Source organism: Drosophila yakuba, unplaced genomic scaffold (genome assembly GCF_016746365.2).
Source record: "Drosophila yakuba strain Tai18E2 unplaced genomic scaffold, Prin_Dyak_Tai18E2_2.1 Segkk10_quiver_pilon_scaf, whole genome shotgun sequence".
Taxonomy (NCBI): domain Eukaryota; kingdom Metazoa; phylum Arthropoda; class Insecta; order Diptera; family Drosophilidae; genus Drosophila; species Drosophila yakuba.
In genome coordinates this window covers 125,688-152,122 of record NW_025048783.1, presented here as the reverse complement: position 1 = coordinate 152,122, position 26,435 = coordinate 125,688, and the positions used below count along the sequence as shown (strand labels likewise).

The 26,435-nt window shown below is 42.1% G+C and overlaps 1 protein-coding gene across 1 annotated transcript; it reads left to right on the top strand.

The window, feature by feature from the left end:
* The first annotated feature begins 2,366 nt into the window (after positions 1 to 2,366).
* On the top strand, positions 2,367 to 6,351 carry LOC122319628 (uncharacterized protein K02A2.6-like). The gene is made up of 3 exons (XM_043207230.1): positions 2,367 to 2,402; positions 2,493 to 5,258; positions 6,094 to 6,351. Exons 1-3 carry the CDS (start codon positions 2,367 to 2,369, stop codon positions 6,349 to 6,351), a joined length of 3,060 nt encoding a protein of 1,019 aa, XP_043063165.1.
* Positions 6,352 to 26,435: the final 20,084 nt, after the last annotated feature.

The window sequence follows — 26,435 nt, the reverse complement described above, 5'->3', positions numbered from 1 at the left end:
ACAATATTAACAATGTTCCCGATTTTGATGCTAACAATAGTAATAGTGATTCAGATTCTGACTCTGAAAATCCGTTTTCAATAGATCTTGATGTAGAACACGACTTTTATGAACATTTTTAAATGTAAAATACTTATTTATAGTCATTGTTGCAGCAGTAATTTATGTTAAAAAGAAATACCTGTAATTTGTAAACTTAGATATGAAATATAAACATAGCATAACAGCTTACATGAGAGCTTAATTGTAGTTGTGCTCACTGGATTACTCTTCTACTGAGAAGCTTTATGGTCAGAGAAAAATTTGGTATGGCCCGTGTGATCAGTCGTTTCGTGAGCATAAGCGTGAAGCTTATACAGTCTTAGAATTGAAGTCGAAGCCCCTAGCTGCGCCCGCGCAAAAAAACGTATTGGAATCGAACCTTTCGTCTCTTTTTGCTAGCCGCCAGTCCAAATTTCGTAATAAATTTTCTTCGGGAAAATTCTTCCGATTTTTCATGGCGCCCGAACAGGGACTACGGCTAACATTTATTTAATTTTTGCGTGCGAAAAAACGAACAAAATAGTGAATTTTTCGTCGTCTCGGCACTTGTTTTGTTTTTTCTCTATTGTTGGCGAAATAACCTAGCTGGTGGAATTCGGCGATTTTTTTTTTGGATTTGGCGCACATAGTGGAGTGGAACAGGAAAGTCATTGGAAATTATGCCAAATAATAACCAGGTATTCAGGGCCAAAAATTAAAAATAATAAGTGTGGCGACCGGCGTTGCCAACAACCAAGCATCGGGAGAGCAGCAACGGGAGAGACACTACCGATCGCCTAGTGTCTGAGTGAGAGAATGGATTACTCCTGAGCGTACTGCCAAGCAGCGTGGATGTGCGAATACCATAGATCTGAATAAACGAACTGAATATATATAACTATAAATCATAACGCGTGTTACTCTTAGTAAGCGGGTCATTACATTGGCGACGAGTGGAAAAATCGGTAAATGATAATGATAATAACTAAAACTTTGGTAAATTCGATGCATTAGGAAAAAGGCGCGAAATTAAGGTAAACGAGTGGTGTGATATAGGCTGTGCGTGAGTGTGTGTGTGTTGGAACGTGCCTACCGGCATATACATACATAAAAATGTGGAAAAAGAGGAGAGAAGGAATAAGCTGCGTGAGTGCAGATTGCACGTTGCCAACATAAGATGACGTTAAGCACAAAGCGGAATGAGTAATTTTATATGCACAATTTTTCGCTCACTCTCATCCAACACACATGCACTCCGACAGATAGGCTGAGTGAAGAGATTACTCTTCGCAAGCTTAAGAGAAAGTGAGTTAGAGAGACACTCTCTAGCAACCAGGATATAAGAAAAATAACCAATAAGAATAATACTCTTTACAAGCTTAAAAGGTGAGCTGGAGAGAAATTTCTCTAGCAACCAAAGAGTTGCAAATGATAATGATAATAACTAAAACTTTGGTAAATTCGATGAATTAGGAAAAAGGCGCGAAATTAAGGTAAACGAGTGGCGTGATATAGGCTGTGCGTGATTGTGTGTGTGTTGGAACGTGCCTACCGGCATATACATACATAAAAATGTGGAAAAAGAGGAGAGAAGGAATAAGCTGCGTGAGTGCAGATTGCACGTTGCCAACATAAGATGACGTTAAGCACAAAGCGGAATGAGTAATTTTATATGCACAATTTTTCGCTCACTCTCATCCAACACACATGCACTCCGACAGATAGGCTAAGTGAAGAGATTACTCTTCGCAAGCTTAAGAGAAAGTGAGTTAGAGAGACACTCTCTAGCAACCAGGATATAAGAAAAATAACCAATAAGAATAATACTCTTTACAAGCTTAAAAGGTGAGCTGGAGAGAAATTTCTCTAGCAACCAAAGAGTTGCAAGGGCCGAGTACGCATTATAAGCTCTAAGAGAGGAGCCGAGTAGTGGTACAAGCCAAAACATATTTTGAAAAAAAAGAAAAGAAACAGAACACGAAATATATAAATAAATAAATATTTTAATAATTAAAAAAAAATTTAATTTAAAAAAAAATAAAAACGGAGGAAAAAGGAAAAATATTACAAGCTTTTAAGAAAGAGCTGGGTAATCGGTTTGAGTTGCAAACAAAAAGGTTAAAGGTCGGGTGGAGCAGTATTCTCTCCACAAGCCAAAAGAATTCATAAAATTTAAAAGGAAAAACGGAAACAACAAAACCCCAAATGTAAATGGGAGGTATTATTGAACTGAGGCTGAGTAATAATTACAAGCTCCTAAGAGAGCCGGGTATTAATTACAAATCAAGTCGTAAATCTAATAATGTCTTTCGTCGTAAACTCCAATTCTAGGTCCCGTATTGAAAATGACCGACAGTGTCATTAAACCGTTTCTGTGCGAGGTGATCGACAAGGCAATCCTCCGAAATGAATGGGAGAAGTAGTTGAGGGCATTTACAATATACCTCGAGGCCGAGGGTATTGATACCTAGAAGCAGAAGAGGAGTAAGCTACTGCTTTTGGGAGGAGTCCAGCTACAGTCAGTAGTATACTCTCTACCTGGTGCGCTGGTGGAGCCCAGCGACGGAAATAAAGAAGACATCTATAAAATCCTCATCGACCATTTAAATAAACACTTCTCACCGAAGCAGAACTCAACGTTTGAAAGACATCTATTCAGAGGCCTGACACCGTTGGACACAGAAAGCTTTGGTGATTTCATGCTGCGACTCCGCCAACAAATGCAACGATGTGCATTCGGATCCTCAAAAGCGGAGATTGAGAATATATGTCTAAAGGATAAAATCATAGATGTGTGGGCACCTCTAGACCTCAAGAAAAGACTTCTGGGAAAGGAGTATTCACTAGAGGAAGTGATCGAAGCATGTCAGGTTGAGGAGCAGATCAACAAGGAATCAAAAGAAATGACATCAAGACCAATTGCGGAACCCATCTGTAAAATTACACATCGTGGTTTTAATCAGAGTGGGGAGTGCCCCAGATGTGGAAAATTCGGACACACAAACAACGACCCATCATGTCCGGCAAGAAATGTGACTTGCAATAAATGCTCGAAGTCTGGACACTTTGCCAGGAAGTGCCGAACTAACTTGAACGGCCGATTCCTTAAGTCGCAAAGGAATAACCTGAAATGGCCTTGCACGTATATTCGCTCTGTCGAAGAGGAGGCCACCAGCTCCAAACTCAAAAAGGGCGAGGAACATTGCTTTAAAGTGTCAAGCGAAGATGAAGAGGAGTTCATACGATGCCGAGTGGGAGGCCGTGAAATTTCTTTGATTATTGACTCGGTGTGCAAGTTTAACCTTATCAGCCACGCGGACTGGTCTCTGCTAGTGAAGAAAAAAGCCACAGTCTTTAACGTAAGAACTCATACAGAAAAGCAGTTCCGAGCCTATGCCTCTAATAAATTACTACGAGTAATGTATATTTTCGAGGCCCCAATTTCCGTTGAGCCGGGTACCGAAGAGATTGCCTCATTTTACGTGATTGAAAATGGAGAACAATCTCTGCTGGGCCGAGACACGGCTATAGAATTAAAAGTCCTCCGACTGGGAAGAAACATTAACCGTATTGAGGAAATGGAGCCTTTTCCAAAATGGAAAAACATTGAAGTAAGCCTTTCCATAGATTATGATGTGAAACCCGTTCAACAACCAGTGAGACGAATCCCGGCAGCGCTCGAGGACAAAGTTATGGAAAGACTGGATGAAGCCCTGAGTCGAGATATAATTGAACCAGTCACGGGCCCGAGTGCTTGGATATCTCCCATCGTGCTTGCGTTTAAGGAGAACGGGGACATCCGCTTATGTGTCGACATGCGACTGGCAAACAAAGCAATCCTAGGGGAAAACTACCCATTACCAACTTTCGACTGCTTTATGACCAGACTCAAAGAGGCTAAATTCTTCGCACGCCTAGACCTCAAGGACGCCTATCACCAACTGGCCCTTGATGAATCGAGCCGGGAAATAACAACGTTCATAACTCCAAGGGGACTTTTCCGCTATAAGCGTTTGATGTTTGGAGTAAATTCTGCTCCCGAAATTTTTCAACGCCTTCTCGAGCAGATGCTATCTGCGGTACCTAACGCCATGAACTTCATCGATGATGTCATCATCTTTGGCGCAACTGACCTCGAAATCGACAGCGCCGTAAAAGAAGTATGCCAGATCTTCCAGGAAAATAATGTCCTACTGAATAAAGAAAAGTGCATCTGGAAGACAAGCAAACTAAAATTCCTCGGACATATTTTATCCGACAAGGGAATAGAAGTCTACCCTGAGAAAATTGACGTCATCCGATCTTTCAGAGACCCAAAGAACAAAGAAGAAACGCGGAGCTTCCTCGGTTTGGTGACCTACGTCGGGAAGTTCACTCCGGACCTTGCAAGTCATACAGATCCTCTAAGAAAACTGCTGAAAACTGAAAGCAAATTCACCTGGGGCGAAGCCGAGAAAAATGCTTTCAGCAACCTAAAGAATCTCCTATACAAGGTACCCAAATTATCATATTTCAATCCAAGGCATCGAACACGGGTGATTGCGGACGCCAGCCCGGTTGCCCTTGGGGCTGTGTTATTGCAATCAAAAGTCGACAACGAACCTTTAATAATTACCTTTGCTAGCAAGGTCCTGTCGGAGGTGGAGAAACGCTACTCCCAAACTGAAAAAGAGAGCCTAGCGCTGGTTTGGGCAGTGGAGAAATTTTACTACTATCTGGCAGGCCTGCACTTCGAACTCGTAACTGATCACAAGCCCTTGGAAGCCATTTTCAAACCAACATCCAAGCCCCCAGCTCGCATTGAAAGGTGGCTGCTGCGGCTTCAGGCATATACGTTCACCGTTATCTATAAATCCGGAAGAGACAACATATCAGATGCGTTGTCTCGACTCTGTCAACTACCGGCGGTAGAACCAATCGACCACAAGACGGAATACAGCATCCTTCGCGTCGCACAGAGCTCTATCCCAAGATCTATGACAATTCATGAAATAGCAGAGTCTTCCAAGAGGGATGAAGAGATTATGGATGCAATCAGTTGCCTGGAGAACGACTCCTGGAAGCCCGATAGTTCAGTGGGCTTCTACCCGTTTCGGTATGAGCTTTCAGCGGTTGGCTCGCTCCTTTTGAGGGGAAACCGCCTAGTCGTGCCAACATCTCTGAGAGTAAAAATACTGGAGTTAGCCCACGAAGGACATCCCGGCGAGACAGCAATGAAACGCCGCCTGCGATCCAAAGTATGGTGGCCACAAATAGACAGAGACGCAGAAAAGTTTGTCAAAGCTTGCAGAGATTGTTGCCTGGTATCACAAGACATCAGGCCACCCCCTTTTCCCACTGGCCCTTGGATTTGGGTAGCGTCGGATTTACTAGGTCCGCTTCCCAACAATGAATATGTTCTAGTCTTCATTGACTATTTCTCACGATATATGGAGCATAAGTTTCTTAAAACCATATCTTCAACGACCCTGGTAGAGGCAATGAAAGAGATCTTCTGTAGACTGGGATATCCTGAGCACCTACGAACGGATAATGGACGCCAATATGTTAGCGAGGAGTTTTCTAACTACTGCAAAGCGTGCGGCATTAAACAAGTTCGAACCCCACCGAATTGGCCGCAAGCAAACGGGGAAGTTGAAAACATGAACAGAGCCCTTGTAAAACGCTTAAAAATAGCATACGCAAATGGGAAAAACTACAAAGAGGAACTCCAAAAATTCGTTCTAATGTACAACGTAACCCCACATGGAACAACATCAGCCCACAAAGCTGATGTTCAACAGAGTCATCCGTGACAAAATACCGGGCATTGGGGATATCTGCGAGAATACCTTAGACTCTGGAGAGAGAGATAAAGATATTATTGAAAAAAATAAGAAAAGCAGGCAGCCGACAAAAGAAGAGGGGCAAAGGAAGTCGATATAGAAGTGGGCGACAAGGTGCTTTTGAAAAACGTAGTGTTCCCAAACAAACTTCGACAAGACGGAATTTACGGTTTTAGAACGACACAATAATATTGTGGTGATCGAAGGGGGTGGTAGAAAACTAACAAGAAATGCCTCACATCTTAAGAAAGTTCCAGCTAGCCAAACGTATCCAGCATCCTGCCCAACGCCGCAACCAGATGACAGCTTACCGGAATCAACACCTACTTCGGAGAACGCAGTACTCCAGCCCACAGAAGGAAGCCCCGGGATCCAGCCACCCCTGCCGCCATTAAAGCTAAAACTCGATAATAAAGGAGGGATGTGGCGACCGGCGTTGCCAACAACCAAGCATCGGGAGAGCAGCGACGGGAGAGACACTACCGATCGCCTAGTGTCTGAGTGAGAGAATGGATTACTCCTGAGCGTACTGCCAAGCAGCGTGGATGTGCGAATACCATAGATCTGAATAAACGAACTGAATATATATAACCATAAATCATAACGCGTGTTACTCTTAGTAAGCGGGTCATTACAATAAGCACTCCACTTTTTGTTTGTGTGTATTGTGTGCGTTTATATGGTAATTCTTGGCATATGTGGAAAATTGGAAAACCAATTTAAATCCCAAACAAACCACCACCCCCAAATAAAAATATAATAAAAAGTGAACTGCCTTTGACAAAACTAATGGTGTTAATTTCTATGGAAATTTGGAGAAATTTATGGGCGTTAAATACATACGGTCAAACTGCAAAAGTTCAGTAAACCTACATACATACAAATACATAACGCCAGTTTGCCGCCAATTTCGTTTCTCTTTTGTGCAGTTGCCGAACAGTTATCTGTCTGCTATATACACGGTGTCAGTGGCCAACCATATATACCTCGCACATTGGTTATTTTCAGCAGTACATACTGTGGCAGTGGCTCTCAAACCGTACGTAGTGGAAAGTTCCTGCAAAACTCGGCAGTGAACTTAAGCCCTGCTCACATTTGTATGTACATCTATGCATTTGCGTGAACATTAATTCGATTTATAGTGAGATATTTGGCCTTATAAAATTGTATTACATTTTTTGAATTTCTCGGCGGTGTTTGTGGGCATATTTAACCCGAAAGGGATCCGCTTAAATATTTCGGACAGTTTATGTGTCATAAAATTCCAATTTTGTGCATTTTCGGCTTTGGTTTTACCCAGCAACGGTACATACACATACAAACTACATATTTTGTGCATTTCGGTGGTTCTTCGGCACAGTTAACCCTCATATAACAAAATAAAATTTATTGTTGAATTTGAAGTTGGAAATCAAGTTTTTTATATTTGGGCATCGATTAAAAATTGGTTTCGCGCGCATTTACGTGTGTGATTTAACCCTTGTTTCGGAAATTTACTAGTATTTGGACTATTTTTATTTATTCCAATTCATTCAAAAATGGAAAAAGAAAAGGAAGTATCGGCAAAGCTTAATTCTAAATTAATAGTGGCTATGCAAAAACACGATATATATATTATTATGATTATATCGGTCGGCAATGAGTCGAGTCGAGGCTCCAAGACTTAGTCACGGGGATAACAGTGGGTTTAGTCGGATTTAAATTATGAGAAAGCATTGGCTAGTCTGAAAAACGTTTACGACAATAAATGCTTGATTTTTTTTGACACAATTTCTCAATTGTTTGACCTCCCTCAAGTATCGAAACCATCTGCATCAGGCTTGAGGTCCCTTATTGACGAAATATCGGCCCTTTATTCGTCATTACAGTCGTTGGGTAGTGAAAAGGACATAAATAACGCAATTTTTATTCACATTGCAATGTCCAAGGTAGATCACACTACAAAATCCCGATTTGAAGAACAGCTTGATTATAACACGCTACCGACATGGTCCGATTGTGCGATTCAATTGAATCGAAGATATCAACATCTAGCTGCTGAGGGGTCAACCAAAAGTAAAGGGAAGCCTAGCCAAGCTTCCAATAAGGGATATTCCAAATCCTCCTTCTCATGCACACAGATAGACCGCAGACCGGATTCAAAGTGTCGATATTGCTCAGCCACAAATCACAGTTTAGGCAGTTGTCAACCTTTCATGGCTTTATCGGTGATTCAGCGGTTCGATTCGGTTGTGCATAAATTTTTTAAATCCAGGTCATCCAGGGAAGCAACAAAGTGTCGTGTTTGCTCTAAGCCTCACAACACACTTCTTCACAGATACGGGGTGGAGCAGCTACCATTTTCATCGGGATCAGTTCCTCAAGTGCATGTCCAGGCACCTTCAGTAGCAGTTGATCATAATAATCAAGCCCATTCTTGTCATTTTGCTAGTACTGACCAAGTTATTCTTGCTACTTCTGTCGTTAAAGTACGGGATAGATTTGGACAGTTTCAATTAGCACGAGCGCTGTTAGATTCAGGATCTCAAATCAATTTTATGGCAGAGGACTTAGCTCAGCGTTTGCGGTTACACAGGCAAGAATCATATCTAAATATCACTACTGTAGGGAAAAACGCCTCGGTAGTACGGCACAAAGTCCACACGTCAATTCATTCTCGCGTCAATGCTCATAGTTTCGCTACCAATTTTCGAAGTCAATTGTGCCCAATGGAGAATTCCGGCAAATATTGAACTGGCAGACCCTCGCTTTCACAAGCCCGCAAAAGTGGACTTACTGATTGGCGCAGAATCCTTTTTCGATCTTTTGAGCGTAGGCCAAATAAAATTGGGTTCTGAACATCCTTCACTTCAGAAAACTTTACTAGGATGGATTGTTTCGGGAAAGTTCACTCAGCGCGCATCGTCTTTGGCAATGAAAATGTAAGTTCTCTCGACTCTCTTGTGGAACGATTTTGGGAATTGGAACACGTTCCTGAGAGATCGAAGGCTGTTTATACAGCTGAACAACTTGCTTGCGAGCAGCATTTTGATCAAACCGTACATAGGCTTTCGTCTGGTCGTTTTGAGGTGAAGTTGCCATTTAAGAAAGATCCGAGTGTCTAAGGCTTATCCTTCGAATCGACAATGCGCAGATTTCTTGCATTGGAACGCAAGCTTGCGAATAATCGCGAGTTACATGACATGTATCAGGAGTTTATGAGAGAGTATCTTAACCTTGGGCACATGTCACTGCTTACAACACCTCCTCCAGAGAAACACTATTACATTCCACATCAATGTGTCCTGAGACCTGATAGTAGTACCACAAAGTTGCGAGTTGATTTTGACGCTTCAAGTAAAACGTCAACCTCGATCTCATTAAATGAGACTCTAATGGTGGGTGCAACTATTCAGAGGGAGCTTTACGCCATTCTGACTCTGAAAATCCGTTTTCAATAGATCTTGATGTAGAACACGACTTTTCTGAACATTTTTAAATGTAAAATACTTATTTATAGTCATTGTTGGAGCAGTAATTTATGTTAAAAAGAAATACTTGTAATTTGTAAACTTAGATATGAAATGTAAACATAGCATAACAGCTTACATGAGAGTTTAATTGTAGTTGTGCTCACTGGATTACTCTTCTACTGAGAAGCTTTATGGTCAGAGAAAAATTTGGTATGGCCCGTGTGATCAGTCGTTTCGTGAGCATAAGCGTGAAGCTTATACAGTCTTAGAATTGAAGTCGAAGCCGCTAGCTGCGTCCGCGCAAATAAACGTATTAGAATCGAACCTTTCAGTCCAAATTTCGTAATAAATTTTCTTCGGGAAAATTCTTTCGATTTTTGAATGCATTGTTATTATACCCGTTAGTCGTAGAGTAAAAGGGTATACTAGATTCATTTAAAAGTATGTAACAGGCAGAAGGAATCGTTGCCGACCATTTAAAGCATATATATTATTGATCTGGATCAATAGCCGAGTCGATCTGGCCATGTCCGTTTGTCGTCCGTCTGTCCGTCCGTCTGTCTGTCCGTATGAACGTCGAGATCTCAGGAACTACAAAAGCTAGAAAGTTGAGATTAGGCTTACAGACTCCAGGGACATAGACGCAGCGCAAGTTTGTCGAATCATGCTGCCACGCCCACTCTAACGCCCACAAACCGCCCAAAACTGCCACGCTCACACTTTTGAAAAATGTTTTAATATTTTTTCATTTTTGTATTGGTCGTCTTAATATCTATCGAATTGCCAAAAAACTTTTTGCCATGCCCACTCTAACGCCCACAAGCCGCCCAAAGCTGCCACGCCCACACTTTTAAGAAATGTTTTGATATTTTTACATTTTTGTATTAGTATTGTAAATTTCTATCGATTTGCAAAAAAACTTTTTGCCACGCCCACCCTAACGCTCACATATTGCCAAAAACTGTCAGTGTTTAAGACTCTCCTTCGCACTTCCACCAGCTGAGTAACGGGTATCAGATAGTCGGGGAACTCGACTATAGCGTTCTGTCTTGTTTTTTAGTTATTAATATTATGGTTCTGTTAAAAAAAATTACTTAAAAACATTTGCTGAATTTAACGAGTGAATTTAAGAATTTAAGCATAAGAGGTACCTATTTCATATGGGCGGCTAGGGAAGGCGTGGTCAGATTGGTCTGAAATTTGGATATGTATGTATGCATCGACACTATCATATGTACGAAATTTCAAGAACCTAGCTTTAAAAATTTAATTTTCGTCGAAAAATCGGCTCGCTGGCCCAACGTGCGTGTGCGTCGTTGAATTTTCCGACAAAGAAAAAATTCATAATTTCTTTATAATTTAAAATCAATTAAAAGATTTCAAAAATAAAATTATAAATAAAATTGAAAAGGAGCATTCTGAAATAAATATGCAAATCCCTTTTCAAACCGATATTCGAGGAGAAACAAGAGAGAACGCTATAGTCGAGTTCCCCGACTATCTGAAACCCGTTACTCAGCTAGTGTATGTGCGTAGGCCAGTTTTTGGCGGCTTGTGGGCGTTAGAGTGGGCGTGGCAAAAAATTTTTTTTGCGAATCGATAGAAATTTACAAGACCAATACAAAAATGAAAAAATATTAAAACATTTTTCAAAAGTGTGGGCGTGGCAGTTTTGGGCGGTTTGTGGGCGTTAGAGAGGGCGTGGCAGCATGATTCGACAAACTTGCGCTGCGTCTATGTCCCTGGAGTCTGTAAACCTAATCTCAACTTTCTAGCTTTTGTAGTTCCTGAGATCTCGACGTTCATACGGACAGACAGACGGACAGACGGACGGACAGACGGACGTGGCCAGATCGACTCGGCTATTGATCCTGATCAAGAATATATATACTTTATATGGTCGGAAACGCTTCCTTCTGCCTGTTACATACTTTTCAACGAATCTAGTATACCCTTTTACTCTACGAGTAACGGGTATAATAAATACTGACAATGGACAGGGCAATTTATAGCAAACAATAACCTCAGATTTCGTTAATAATAAAATCGATAGAATGTTGAAAGAACAAATTATAAGACCTAGTAGAAGCCCTTATAATTCACCAGTCTTAGTAGTACCCAAAAAGGGTCAAAACGAAAATGGAACTCTAAAACATCGACTAGTTATTGACTATAAAAATTTAAACGAAAGCACAATACCGGACAGATACCCGATTTAAGACCCATCTGTAATATTATATAACTTAGGAAAGTCAAACTATTTCTCAACAATTGATTTGGAATCCGGATTCCACCAAATCTTAATGAAAGAGTCAGATATTGAAAAAACAGCTTTTTCTATTAATAATGGGAACTTTGAATTCATACGTATGCCATTTGGGTTACCAAACGCCCATAGAATATTTCAATAAGCAATGGACGATATATTAAGAGAACAAGGTGGAAAAACTTGTCATGTTTATATGGATGACAATAATCTTTTCAAATACAATTGAACAACATTATACTGATCTAATTCAAATAATAAATATTTTACAACAAGCTAATATGAAAATTGCACTTGAAAAAACTAAATTCTTTCTTGGTTATATTGATTCTCACAATGTAATAAAAACGGATCCTGAAAAAATGTTTACAATTATGAAGTATCCGAATTCACAAAACATAAAAGGCATTTGAAGTTTCCTAGGCCTCACTATGCAAAAATTGCCAAACCCTTAACCAAATACTTAGGAGGAGATAATATAGGAGGCTGTCAACCAAAATTTTAATACAGTTAGATGATCCAGCTGTAAAAGCTTTTAAAGAACTTAAAGATAATTTAACAGCACAAGTGCAGTTAGTCCAACCACATTATAACACATAATTCACATAATGTAGCAATCGGAGCACTATTATCACTGGATAATAAACCAATTACTTTCATATCAAAAACTTTAAATAAAACCGAACAACTTTACACCACAAATAAAAAAAATTTGTTAGCCATAGTTTAGGCTCTTAAACATCTTAGAAATTATTTATATAGAGTAATCGGTATAGAAATACAAACAGACCATCAATCCTTACAATCTTTTACAATCTCTGATAAAACTCGAACGTAGAAATGAAAAGATGCTATTCCTTTATAAAAAGTTTCACCCCAAAAATAATATATAAACCCGGAACAACAAATGTCGTTGCTGACGCATTATCTCGAATAAAATTAAATAATATTACAAACAGCGGAAAAGGACAATCAAGCTCAGATAGAAATACACAGCATTCTGCTGAAAGTAGTTTTGAAATTGTAATACAAAAGAGCCGTAAATCGTTAAATCAGTTTCATCAACAACTGTTATTAACAACGGGGAGGTCTACAATACATGAGTCATTGAAAGTTTTTGATAAGACACGACATATGAACGAATGATACGTCAGAAAATTTAACAACAATATTAAGAGAATATCTACAGCCAAACATAACGGTCGGAATTCATTGCACTTTAGAAGATCTTTATCTATCAATTACCTTACAAAAAAAATTTTACTAACAAATTTCTCTTTACTAAAATATTTCTACAAGACGTGGAAAAAAATGAAGATATTTTAATAGAAGATACACATTGTCGAGCTCATAGAGGACTAGCCGAAAATTACAAACAAATCAATAGATTATATTATTGGCCAATTTTATTTACCAGATTAAAGGAATACATAGAAAATTGTACAATTTGCAACGAAAATAAATATAACAGGCATCCAACTAAAATTTCTTTTGACGAAGCTCCCATTCCTAGTAGTAAAATAAATTCAAAATAAACTAAACAACTAGAATAAAATAATGGAATTACTCCAACAATTTCCCCACGCGAAAGTAATTATGACCGATAATGAACCTAGCTTTACCTCTGCTCAATTTAGGTCCTTTGCACAAAGATGTGGGTTAACTCTACATTTCGCAGACCTCAGACACAGTACCTCGAACGGACAAAATAAAAGGGCACATTCAACATTAACAGAATTAGCTCGCTGCATAAAAGAAGTGTTATATCTCATTGACTATTTTGAAATAATAATTAGAGCCGCAAAAGAATACAATCAGAGCATTCATTCTACAACAAACTGTTGCGTACACCCTTTTCTTGAGATCGTAAGACTTTGAAGATTCAAAACCCGAATCTGAAAGCAGGGGAAGGGGTACCATCGCGTTGACTCAGTTGGATTGCGACAAAAGAAATGCAAGTCGACAATAAACGAGTCTCCGATGACCAGGTGAGAGGCCGCAATAGTCAATACCCACACCCGTAGTCAATACCCGGGGTAAACGTCCGTACGTCAAATGCCCTGGCAATTATCCGTCAGTCTATCGCCGGGAAGACTCAAGGATAACTCCAGTCGAGAAGAAAAATGTCAAGGAGCAAGGACGCTATCATCCTTTAAAAAAATAACAGGACTAACAAGGAACACACTTTAAAGGAAGATAGTTCCACGAAACTCTCAGGATGGACGGCAAGGAGTCTAAAGCCTCCGACAACACAGCAAATGTGAAAAACACCGTGGAGGTTGTCGACCACAAGCAGGAAATAGAAGGGGTGCAACATACCCTGGAATTCATCGCTGCTTTACTGATCTTCCTGGCCTTATTAAAGATAGTGAAAATGTACAAGGGGGGTGCAACATACCCTGGAATTCATCGCTACTTTACTGATCCTCCTGGTTCTATTAAAGATAGTGAAAATGTACAAGAGATCCGTACAGCGGAGGAGGGACCATCACCATACCCTGGACAGGATTGCATCCGGTTTCCCACAATGTGCTTAATTGAAAATACTAACGGCAACACAATTAAATAAAAGAACAAGTGAACCGGTGCATGGCCGTTTATGTGAACATCAGTGAAAACAAGCAACACCGTAGACTTTCCTAACAAGTGCTCACTTCAAGTGACTGATTTTCACTTCAAGTAACCTGAAAGCTGAATAGCAGCCAAAGCGTGTCACAAAAGAAAAGAAACCCAACTCATTCATTCATTCATATATATGCATGCTTCACTTAGTGTATTTTTTTATCTTTGTTTGTTTATATCTTATTATTGTACGGTTACAATTAATTGGTGCACGAAGGTATATGTATGTATTACTCAATCACTATAGCAATACCCAGGATCCAACGCGTCGAGATCTCATCGCTCCGGATTAAAGTGGGGTATGTTTGACAGAACCCTGTTCCCGAGTTTTCTTTATATTCATATATATACATATATTCTCGTGCTCATTTTATTTCTACACCATTAGTAAATATAAGGATATTTGTGTCAGGTTTAAAGAAAACTATTTTATTGTTAGCCTCTTTCAGGCAATTTATTTCATTAATAGAAGTTGAATATTTTGTGTTCGATATTGTTTTAAATTACTAAAAATTACTTTTCAGCGGCAAGTATCCGCTTGGTTTTTGTTATGCAAAAACAAGAGCCCTCAGAGCGACGTATGTAGTCGTGAATTTGCTTGGTGATGAATTCGATACTCCTCGCTAAAACAATTATAGCCAATTTATCATAATTTTTTTATGCTAGCTTTTTATACCCGTTACTCGTAGAGTAAAAGGGTATAATAGATTCGTTGAAAAGTATGTAACAGGCAGAAGGAAGCGGTTCCGATCATATAAAGTATATATATTCTTGATCAGGATCAATAGCCGAGTCGATCTGGCCATGTCCGTCTGTCCAGAGACATAGACGCAGCGCAAGTTTGTCGACCCAACGCCCACAAACCACCCAAAACTGCCACGCGCACACTTTTGAAAAATGTTTTGATATTTTTTCATTTTTGTCTAGGTTTTGTAAATTTATACCGATTTGCCAAAAAACTTTTGCCACGCCCACTATAACGCCCACAAACCGCCAAAAACTGTCAGTGTTGAAGACTCTTCTTCGCACTTCCACTAGCTGAGTAACGGGTATCAGATAGTCGGGGAACCCGACTATAGCGTTCTCTCTTGTTAATTCTATTTTTGTATTACATGGCACTAGCCAACAACCTATCACTCAATAAAATTATGCTATTATTGTAACTACAACAAAATGAGTAGGTAAACATTTCCAGAAGGGGTTCTGACGCGAGAAGTGGAGTAGGTCAAAAACGATGAAATAACGTTTGACGGACAACCTTGACAAGAGGGGATCGTATTGCGCGGCCCGCGACGATCCATCAGGCATGCGGATGCATGAAGGGAAGGGAACGTGGCCGAAACATTGCCCGATCGTTTTACGATCAAGCTACCGCTTGTGGGGCAGTGAGGACTGCTGACTGACGAACGGTACGAACTTTTTCAGGCACTACTAATATTTATTCTCGTTATGTTGGAGACGAACCAAAATCGACGATCTTACGCCGGCATCTTGGTGCCTGAACATCGGATGCCCCTTCCTCGGCCTGAGTCCTTTCCCAGGACACATGCACGAATACACCGACGAATACATTCCATCTTTTAATGTCATAATTAATTTGACTATGTATAGAATATTGGACTTAAGTAGAATCAGTGCACGCTTACTAACTCTTTTACTATTTAGCATAATTTAAAGTCCCCAACTTCTGCAACCGAAATCACGTGTAAATGGTTCAGAATAGAGGTATGATTTTGAGGTGACTTTCGTTTATTATCCTTTTTAAATCGTAGGTCCCTTGTTTTGTCATTAGGAAAATCGGTTTGAAAAGAATTCCTTAAATCAAAAATGTGGGAGATTTCCTTGTTATAATATCGAACAACTAAGTGCCAGTCGACGTTTTTTTTGTAATTAACGTGAATATAATTTGAGGGTGGCTCACGCTTCCAACGTATTAGGCCAAGTAGCCAGGTCGTAAGAGAAGCATAAGTCCAAAGAAGATTTAGCATTTAGCGGTGTGGTGCGGGTATATCGTTTATTTGACTATATCGTGGGGGAACTGACCGGAAAACGTAAAATCGATGCTGCCCACGTACTAGGCTAAGGAGGGTCGTTTTAGGGGCTCGACTCTTTGCGACATTCCATGAATAATTTTTGGCGGGGGACGATTTTAGTTTCTTTGATTCACGCTGCCGGCGTACTAGGCCAAGTAGCCAGGTCGTTTGTGAGGCACGTGGCCAGGGAAATAGGAAAACTGTTGTGGAGTCCGAACGTATCGGTCAAATAGCAGCAGGTTCTGGAGTCCGTAAATATCGGTCAAACAGCCTGATTTTTCGACGACTGGCGGGAGGGGGTTTTTGGACATACACTGTCTTAGGTGGACCAGTTCACATATGAAGCCATCGCAAAAGCTCTCCAGGAGAAGGTGGGCCAGCTCACATATGGAACCAAGTAAAAGCTCCCCTGAAAAAGATGGGCCAGTTCACGTATAATACCGTACTAAAAGCTCCCCAGGAAAAGGCGGGCCAGTTTACGCACGAAACCTAGTAAAAGTTCCCTAAGCAGTGGAAGACGGAGGCATGTTGGCCGGGTGTAACCATGTCAGGGCAACGACCAACATCTCCGAGTAGTTATTTGTTTTTGGGGCTTAAATACCGGACGAGTTTTTGACTGAGCTTACCTATCTTATTTTAACAGTTATAGTCAGCAACGTTTACGGTAGATCGTGTCATATATTTAGCTGCATATCAAGCAGAACAAAAAAAAACAAGTCTTAAATAGAGCAATCCAAGTACGTAAATGAAGGGGGCCAAAAAGATAGTGTTGTTTCAACACGCCACCGGGAGAGTAACCCGATCGCGAACACAAGAAGAGGGTCGTGCACCGCGAAGTGCAAGTGCGGGAGACACCCCCCGACTATATGAGGCACTTAATCAAGAGAGTCTTCAAAACTTTGAAAACCAGCCGGAAGAGGTAGCACACTTGTCCAAACAGATTGATGATGAAGCGCCGGAGGAATGGATTTTCCACTAGGACCGCCTAGAGGACGCTTCAGAATGCTTCCACGGTACCAGGCAAGTTCAGAAGACCGTTCGAAGACTGCCGATAGGCGGGAAAGAGACCTATTGGATTTAGTAAGGCAAAGTAGAGATGCGCAATTGGAAATGATTGCTCATATAAACGCTTTGAAGAAGAAAGTGGCTGAGTTACAAACCTTTTCCGAACAACCAAGAATGGCGCCACCACCTGGACTACCAAGAAACCCCACGGATAGCTTTCAAAGACATCAAGATACCCCGACACAAGAACAAGTGTCGCAAAAATGTTTTAACAGCCAAATGCATCGGTTAAGGGAGCCCTGACGAACGGCCACTCCGCAGCGGATACCGGAGACCAGCCGAGCAGAGACCAGCCACCATCTGCACCCCGAGGTAGATCTTACGTTTCAAGCGCCAACACAAAAGGGTGTTCGGCTAGATAAATGGAACTTAAAATTTAACGGAACCGGCCGCGGTATGACCGTTGAAAGTTTTTTATTCCGTGTGGAAAGACTACAAGAATTATATGGAATAAGCCGACAGCAAGTGTTGCTTGGTGATGAATTCGATACTCCTCGCTAAAACAATTATAGCCAATTTATCATAATTTTTTTATGCTAGCTTTTTATACCCGTTACTCGTAGAGTAAAAGGGTATAATAGATTCGTTGAAAAGTATGAAACAGGCAGAAGGAAGCGGTTCCGATCATATAAAGTATATATATTCTTGATCAGGATCAATAGCCGAGTCGATCTGGCCATGTCCGTCTGTCCAGAGACATAGACGCAGCGCAAGTTTGTCGACCCAACGACCACAAACCACCCAAAACTGTTACGCCCACACTTTTGAAAAATGTTTTGATATTTTTTCATTTTTGACTAGGTCTTGTAAATTTATACCGATTTGCCAAAAAACTTTTGCCACGCCCACTATAACGCCCACAAACCGCCAAAAACTGTCAGTGTTGAAGACTCTTCTTCGCACTTCCACTAGCTGAGTACCGGGTATCAGATAGTCGGGGAACCCGACTATAGCGTTCTCTCTTGTTAATTCTATTTTTGTATTACATGGCACTAGCCAACAACCTATCACTCAATAAAATTATGCTATTATTGTAACTACAACAAAATGAGTAGGTAAACATTTCCAGAAGGGGTTCTGACGCGAGAAGTGGAGTAGGTCAAAAACGATGAAATAACGTTTGACGGACAACCTTGACAAGAGGGGATCGTATTGCGCGGCCCGCGACGATCCATCAGGCATGCGGATGCATGAAGGGAAGGGAACGTGGCCGAAACATTGCCCGATCGTTTTACGATCAAGCTACCGCTTGTGGGGCAGTGAGGACTGCTGACTGACGAACGGTACGAACTTTTTCAGGCACTACTAATATTTATTCTCGTTATGTTGGAGACGAACCAAAATCGACGATCTTACGCCGGCATCTTGGTGCCTGAACATCGGATGCCCCTTCCTCGGCCTGAGTCCTTTCCCAGGACACATGCACGAATACACCGACGAATACATTCCATCTTTTAATGTCATAATTAATTTGACTATGTATAGAATATTGGACTTAAGTAGAATCAGTGCACGCTTACTAACTCTTTTACTACTTAGCATAATTTAAAGTCCCCAACTTCTGCAACCGAAATCACGTGTAAATGGTTCAGAATAGAGGTATGATTTTGAGGTGACTTTCGTTTATTATCCTTTTTAAATCGTAGGTCCCTTGTTTTGTCATTAGGAAAATCGGTTTGAAAAGAATTCCTTAAATCAAAAATGTGGGAGATTTCCTTGTTATAATATCGAACAACTAAGTGCCGGTCGACGTTTTTTTTGTAATTAACGTGAATATAATTTGAGGGTGGCTCACGCTTCCAACGTATTAGGCCAAGTAGCCAGGTCGTAAGAGAAGCATAAGGGTATATCGTTTATTTGACTATATCGTGGGGGAACTGTCAGGTTTAAAGAAAACTATTTTATTGTTAACCTCTTCCAGGCCATTTATTTCATTAATAAAAGTTGAATATTTTGTGTTCGATATTGTTTTAAATTACTAAAAATTACATTTGGGGGAACTGACCGGAAAACGTAAAATCGATGCTGCCCACGTACTAGGCTAAGGAGGGTCGTTTTGGGGGCTCGACTCTTTGCGGGTTTCCATGACTAATTTTTGGCGGGGGACGATTTCAGTTTCTTTGATTCACGCTGCCGGCGTACTAGGCCAAGTAGCCAGGTCGTTTGTGAGGCACGTGGCCAGGGAAATAGGAAAACTGTTGTGGAGTCCGAACGTATCGGTCAAATAGCAGCAGGTTGTGGAGTCCGTAAATATCGGTCAAACAGCCTGATTTTTCGACGACTGGCGGGAGGGGGTTTTTGGACATACACTGTCTTAGGTGGACCAGTTCACATATGAAGCCATCGTAAAAGCTCTCCAGGAGAAGGTGGGCCAGCTCACATATGGAACCAAGTAAAAGCTCCCCTGGAAAGATGGGCCAGTTCACGTACAGAACCATAGTTTTTTTTTTTTTTTTTTTTTTTAATGCGAGACTAACAATAAGTGTATCAAATCTTATACTATAACCTAACTAGGAGTCATGTAGACTGAGACAGTGGCCCTGACAAGTTATGGCTGGGTTGGAAGGTCTGTACGTGCAGGCGGGTTCGTCTGGAGACCCGAGTCAAGACCCTTGCTAGAGGATTTGGGTGGACAGAGAGTTTTTCATTGTAGGACGCTTTTTGCTTGTCTATTTCATCTTTTACTGCGAGAATGCCGAGGTCCCTGTGGATGTTTTGGTTACGAATATACCATGGTGCCCAAGTGATAGTTCGCAGGATCTTTGATTCGGCTCGCTGTATGATGTCTATGTTGGTTCTGCTCGCGTTCCCATAAAGCTGGGAGCCATACGTCCAGATTGGCTTAAGAGTGGAGTTGTAGAGCAGGACCTTGTAGTCCAGACACAAGGGCGATCGTGAGTTTATAATCCAGTGGAGGCTGCTGGCTTTCAGTTTTAGGTGCAGTTTCTTGGATTTGATATGTCTACTCCATGTTAGACGTCTGTCGAGGTGGATGCCCAGATACGTTACTTCATTAACTTGGGGGATCTGCGTGCTATTCATACAGAGCGGAGGGCAAGTTTGTCTGTTAAGGGTAAACGTTATGTGCTTACACTTTTGTTCGTTTATTTTAATACGCCAGTCAGATAGCCACTTCTCGACTACCACGAGGTGGTTGGCGAGTTGGGTTGTTGCACGGACTGGGCATCTGGAGCGGCTAAGGATCGCAGTGTCGTCGGCGAAGGTGGATGTTGTTAGTCAGTCACTCGTGGGAATATCTGCTGTGTAAAGGACGAATAAAGTTGGCCCAAGTGCGCTACCTTGTGGGACCCCAGCTTCGATAGTGTAGCTGTCGGAAATTGTTGTGTTACATCTTACTGCGAAGGCTCTATTGTAGAGGTAGGATTCAAGGAGTTTATGAGTGTACCCGGGCAAGTGTGTTTTAATTTTATGCATGAGACCTTTGAGCCAGACCTTGGCCTTTTTTGGTTTTAGCTCCCTGATGACTTTTGTGATCTCGTTCGGCTGAAATGTAGTTGGCGTGGATTCAGTTTCGAGGTGGATTTGCGGAGGAACATAATCATTTGCTGCGGGGTTCGGCTGGAAGACGCCTCTGAGATGTAAGGCAAATGATTCGGCTCTATCTTTGTCGCTGCGGGCCCAGCACCCTGAAGAATTCCTTATAGGGGTGACGGCATGAATTGGAGAGCTTAGATTTGGGTGAGCCCTCCACAATGGATGCTTTGTACTAGATGGCGAGAGTTTTCCAATATATTTAAGTTGTTCATTTTCAGCTTCTTGCTTCAGGGCCCGGTTTAGATTGCGAGTGGCTTCAGTAAGTCTTTTCTTTGAGCATGGCGATCTGCTGGTTTGCCAAGCTCGTCGCAGACGCCTCTTTTCCAGAACCAGCTGTTCAATTTGCTGGTTGGTTTTGAACTTCTTAAATTCCCCATCCTTCCGTTTAGGGGTTGAGATCCTGGCTGCTGTGACGAGTACCTCTTCCAGTGCGGCGGTGGAGCAGTCGATGTCCGCTTCGATATTTAGTTGGGGAGTTAGCTCAATGTGGGAACTCACATACTTTCTATATTTCATCCAGTTAGTGTTGTGCGACATCAGCCTATGGGGGTGGTCCGCAATTTCTGGGCTTTGAAGAATTCTTATCAACAAAGGCGAGTGGTCAGATGAGAGATCCGGTAGTGCTATGGCGCTTATTAGATTGCGTGGGATGTTTTTTGTCACCGCGAAATCAATTAGATCTGGGATCTTGTTTGGGTCTGCAGGCCAATATGTGGGGCTACCAGGAGAAACGTAGTCCAGTTTATTGCTCACCTTTATAAGTGCATTATACAGTTGCCTTCCCTTGGGAGTCACGAGGCGTGATCCCCAGTGCGTGTGTTTGGCGTTGTAGTCTCCTGCGGCTATTAAGCGATCCCCCAGAGTGTTGAAGAAGTCCATGAATGACCTTCAGAGATATTTAATCGAGGTGGGCAGTAGACAGCGGCAATGCAGAGGTTGCCGTTTCCTGAGATCACTTTTATGGACGTGGCTTGCAAGTAATTTGTTGCAAACCTTTGATGAATGTGGTGTTTGATGCGTTCTCTGATTAAAATGCCCGTTCCGCCGTGGGCCTTGTCATCTGTGCGGTAAAAGGTATAACCTCTTATATGGAAGTTATATCTCCCTGTGAGGTGCGTTTCAACCAGCAGCATGGCGTCGATGTTATTTACGTTTAGGAATTGAGTTATTTCAAGCTTATGCCGTGAAATGCCGTTGGCATTCCACATGGATATACGTAGGTTAGTCATTTATTATTTGGACTGTTGTGCTACAAGCAACTGAATTACCATGTTCTGGTTCTGAACAAGGGTTTGCATGGTTGTTTTCATGAATGACAAAAGTTCCATCATACTTTGTTGCACGGTGAACATCATAGATTCTAATTTGCTTTGCGGTTGCACTGGAACCTGCTAAGCATTTTCTGAGTGAGGCTGGGGCGGATTTTCCATGCCTGTTCTTAGTGCTTCGGCGTAGGAGATTCCCTTGGTTGTATCTAGATGCCAAAAGGATGATCTGGCTGCCTTGGCGAAATGTTGTTGGTGCGTAGCTAACGCTCGTCGCATGCGACTCTTCAGCTCCTTGTAGACCGCACAGCCTCTGTAGTTTGCCGTATGGTTTCCTCCACAGTTGCCACATTTTTTCATTTGGGGGTCTTCTTTGTTTGCGGGGCAGTTTACGGAGTTGTGGAAGTCTCCGCAGACTACGCAGACCGTCCGAAGTGTGCAGTATGTCTTGGTGTGTCCATACTCTTGGCAGTTTGTGCATTGAACAGGGCCGTTGCGTTTGTGGGGTTCTTCCACGGTGATTCTTCGATGCAGTAAGAGCTGCAGCTTTTAGATCGGGTGCACTTCGTTTTTCTTTAAGGCTTTGCTATCTGGTTCGAGCTCGACCTTGACAACAATATTGCTAACATTTTTGGCACAGAAGCCCCTGGCCTTAAGGGCTTCTTGAATTTCAGAGGGGGTGACGTCAGGTTCTGCTCTTTAGTTGATAGGTGTAAAAGTTCTTTTTTGTTTCTTCCAGGTACTTAGACACAGCTCGGAAGTGTTCTTCAGACTTCGTTTGAACCTTTGTTTCGTAAATGTTCCCTTTAATAAGCGGAACAACATGGAAATTCTCGTCCCCGACCAGCGCAACAATTTTGTTGACCAGGGCGCTTGAACTTTTTTCCCTTACGTAAATAGGGGGTGGCTTAGGTTTCCTTTGGGTCTCCTGCCCCAACTCTGGTTGGTTGTTGTCCGCCTCTGCTAAGATGGAGAATCGGTTTTCATTGGAGCTCCTCGTTTGATCGGTGCTTTTGTTGGTTCGATTGATCTTTGGTTTATTGCCAACCGTGTTGGGTGGACTAAGCTTGCGCTTAATCTGGATGTAGCGGTCCATACCGGTCTGTATAGCCGGGACCGCTTGTTGCTTATCGAGGCTAACTGTTTTTGTTGCCATTTTATTTGGTTTAGCGGCCGTTGGGACCGAACTCGCAGTATTCGTAGTTGGTTTAATTATTGGTGGTGAGTTTGCTGCAGAAATGTTAGCACTGCTTATTGTTGGAGCTTCATTCAGCGAAGCCGGCGGTAATTGGTAACTCCATGATGCGGGAGTTGGGGTGAGCAAAGAGGGTGAGCAAGAGCTGGCTCTCTTGCTGTCGACGGTCAGTAGAGTCGAGTTGCTCTTTGTCGACTTCTGATGTTGAAATATATCTCTAGTTGAGAAATAGGAGTAGCAAGCATTTCTTGGGTTGACGGAGCTTCTTCGCTCATTCTTTTGATCGCTGCTCATTTTTTCGAGCTTGTTGTGCGTGGCACTTATTTGTTTAAATTACATTAAATCAAATTTTGAATTTAATTTTGAAATTACGCGCCCAACGTTCGCACCTCAGCACTGGTCTTACAGTTGATGTGGCAACGCCACTCGCTCATGATCGCCCTCCGAGATAAGTTGGCAGCGCTGTCAGCTGTTTTATCAGCTGCAAAAATTGCAAACTTATATATTTTGCTAACCACCTGCAACACGCGGTCATTCAGCACGCCTAGGTTACGCGCAGAACTATGGCACAAGTCCACCGTTTGTTTTTGCAGATTTGCCGCTAATACTGTTTAGCACAACCACGTTAAAACGAGATTTTCGCGCATCGCTATCGAAAGACGTCCGCTTCCACGAATGTGTAGACTTTTTTCCATAGTAAAAGCTCCCCAGGAAACGGCGGGCCAGTTTACGTACGAAACCTAGTAAAAGTTCTCTAAGCAGTGGAAGACGGAGGCATGTTGGCCGGGTGTAACCATGTCAGGGCAACGACCAACATCTCCGAGTAGTTATTTGTTTTTGTTATTTGTTTTTGGGGCTTAAATACCGGACGAGTTTTTGACTGAGGAGAGACTTATTAATGGCGTAACAGCACCCCAGCTTACCTATCTTATTTTAACAGTCGTAGTCAGCAACGTTTACGGTAGATCGTGTCATATATTTAGCTGTATATCAAGCAGAACCAAAAAAAAACAAGTCTTAAATAGAGCAATCCAAGTACGTAAATGAAGGGGGCAAAAAAGAAAGTGTTGTTTTAACCCGCCACCGGGAGAGTAACCCGATCGCGAACACAAGAAGAGGGTCGTGCACCGCGAAGTGCAAGTGCGGGAGACACCCCCCGACTATATGATAAGTGCCTCGTATAGAGTCTTCAAGAGAGTCTTCAAAACTTCGCAAAGCAGCCGGAAGAGGTAGCACACTTGTCCAAACAGATTGATGATGAAGCGCCGGAGGAATGGATTTACCACTAGGACCGCCTAGAGGACGCTTCAGAATGCTTCCACGGTACCAGGCAAGTTCAGAAGACCGTTCGGAGACTGCCGATAGGCGGAAAAGAGAACTATTGGATTTAGTAAGGCAAAGTAGAGATGCGCAATTGGAAATGATTGCTCATATAAACGCTTTGAAGAAGAAAGTGGCTGAGTTACAAACCTTTTCCGAACAACCAAGAATGGCGCCACCACCTGGACTACCCAGAAACCCCACGGATAGCTTTCTAAGACATCAAGATACCCCGACACCAGAACAAGTGTCGCAAAAATGTTTTAACAGCCAAATGCATCGGTTAAGGGAGCCCTGACGAACGACCACTCCGCAGCGGATAACGGAGACCAGCCGAGCAGAGACCAGCCACCAACTGCACCCCGAGCTAGATCGTAGTCTTACGTTTCAAGCGCCAACAGAAAGGGTGTTCGGCTAGATAAATGGAACTTAAAATTTAACGGAACCGGCCGCGGTATGACCGTTGAAAGTTTTTTATTCCGTGTAGAAAGACTACAAGAATTATATGGAATAAGCCGACAGCAAGTGTTCAGAGAATTTCATAGTCTGCTGTTCGGCGCAGCCAGCAAGTGGTATTGGCAACTCATGGAGGATCGAGCCGAGGATTACGATTTTGATTACTATTCGCTCACCAGGGAAATGAAACGCGTTTTTTCTACAACTTTATGAATTAACAGGGCAACCTGAACTCCCTTATGGGTGGGTTACTGTTGATGTCCCCAATAAGGTCTCTGGCAGAGCTTAAGAAGGAGGGGCTCAGAGTGGATCGTTGCTTAAGAAACCATGGGAAACCGATGCGAGGAAGACCAGTAAATGAGATCCAACGCTCAGAGAGGCAAGGAGGTATTCCCGTCGGTGTCCTTGTGAAAGAATTCCAACGCAGACCGGGAGACAGCCGCGAGTCCAACATTTGAAAAGAAGCAGAAGCATAAAAAAAAAAAAAAATCACAACCGATAACACCGGCCGCAATAGTCAATACCCACACCCGTAGTCAATACCCGGGGTAATCGTCCGTACGTCAAATACCCTGGCTATTATCCGTCAGTCTATCGCCGGGAAGACTCAAGGAAAACTCCAGTCGAGAAGGAAAATGTCAAGGAGCAAGGACACTATCATCCTTTAAAAAAATAACAGGACTAACAAGGAACACACTTTAAAGGAAGATAGTTCCACGAAACTCTCAGGATGGACGGCAAGGAGTCTAAAGCCTCCGACAACACAGCAAATGTGATAAACACCGTGGAGGTTGTCGACCACAAGCAGGAAATAGAAGGAGTGCAACATACCCTGGAATTCATCGCTGCTTTACTGATCTTCCTGGCCTTATTAAAGATAGTGAAAATGTACAAGGGGGGTGCAACATACCCTGGAATTCATCGCTACTTTACTGATCCTCCTGGTTCTATTAAAGATAGTGAAAATGTACAAGAGATCCGTACAGCGGAGGAGGGACCATCACCATACCCTGAACAGGATTGCATCCGGTTTTCCACAATGTGCTTAATTAAAAATACTAACGGCAAAACAATTAAATAAAAGAACAAGTGAACCGGTGCATGGTCGTTAATGTGAACATCAGCGAAAACAAGAAACACTTTCCTAACAAGTGCTCACTTCAAGTGACTGCTATTCACTTCAAGTAGCCTGAAAGCTGAATAGCAGCCAAAGCGTGCCACAAAAGAAAAGAAACCCAACTCATTCATTCATTCACATATATGCATACTTCACTTAGTGTATTTTTATACCCGTTACTCGTAAAGTAAAAGGGTATACTAGATTCGTTGAAAAGTATGTAACAGGCAGAAGAAAGCGTTT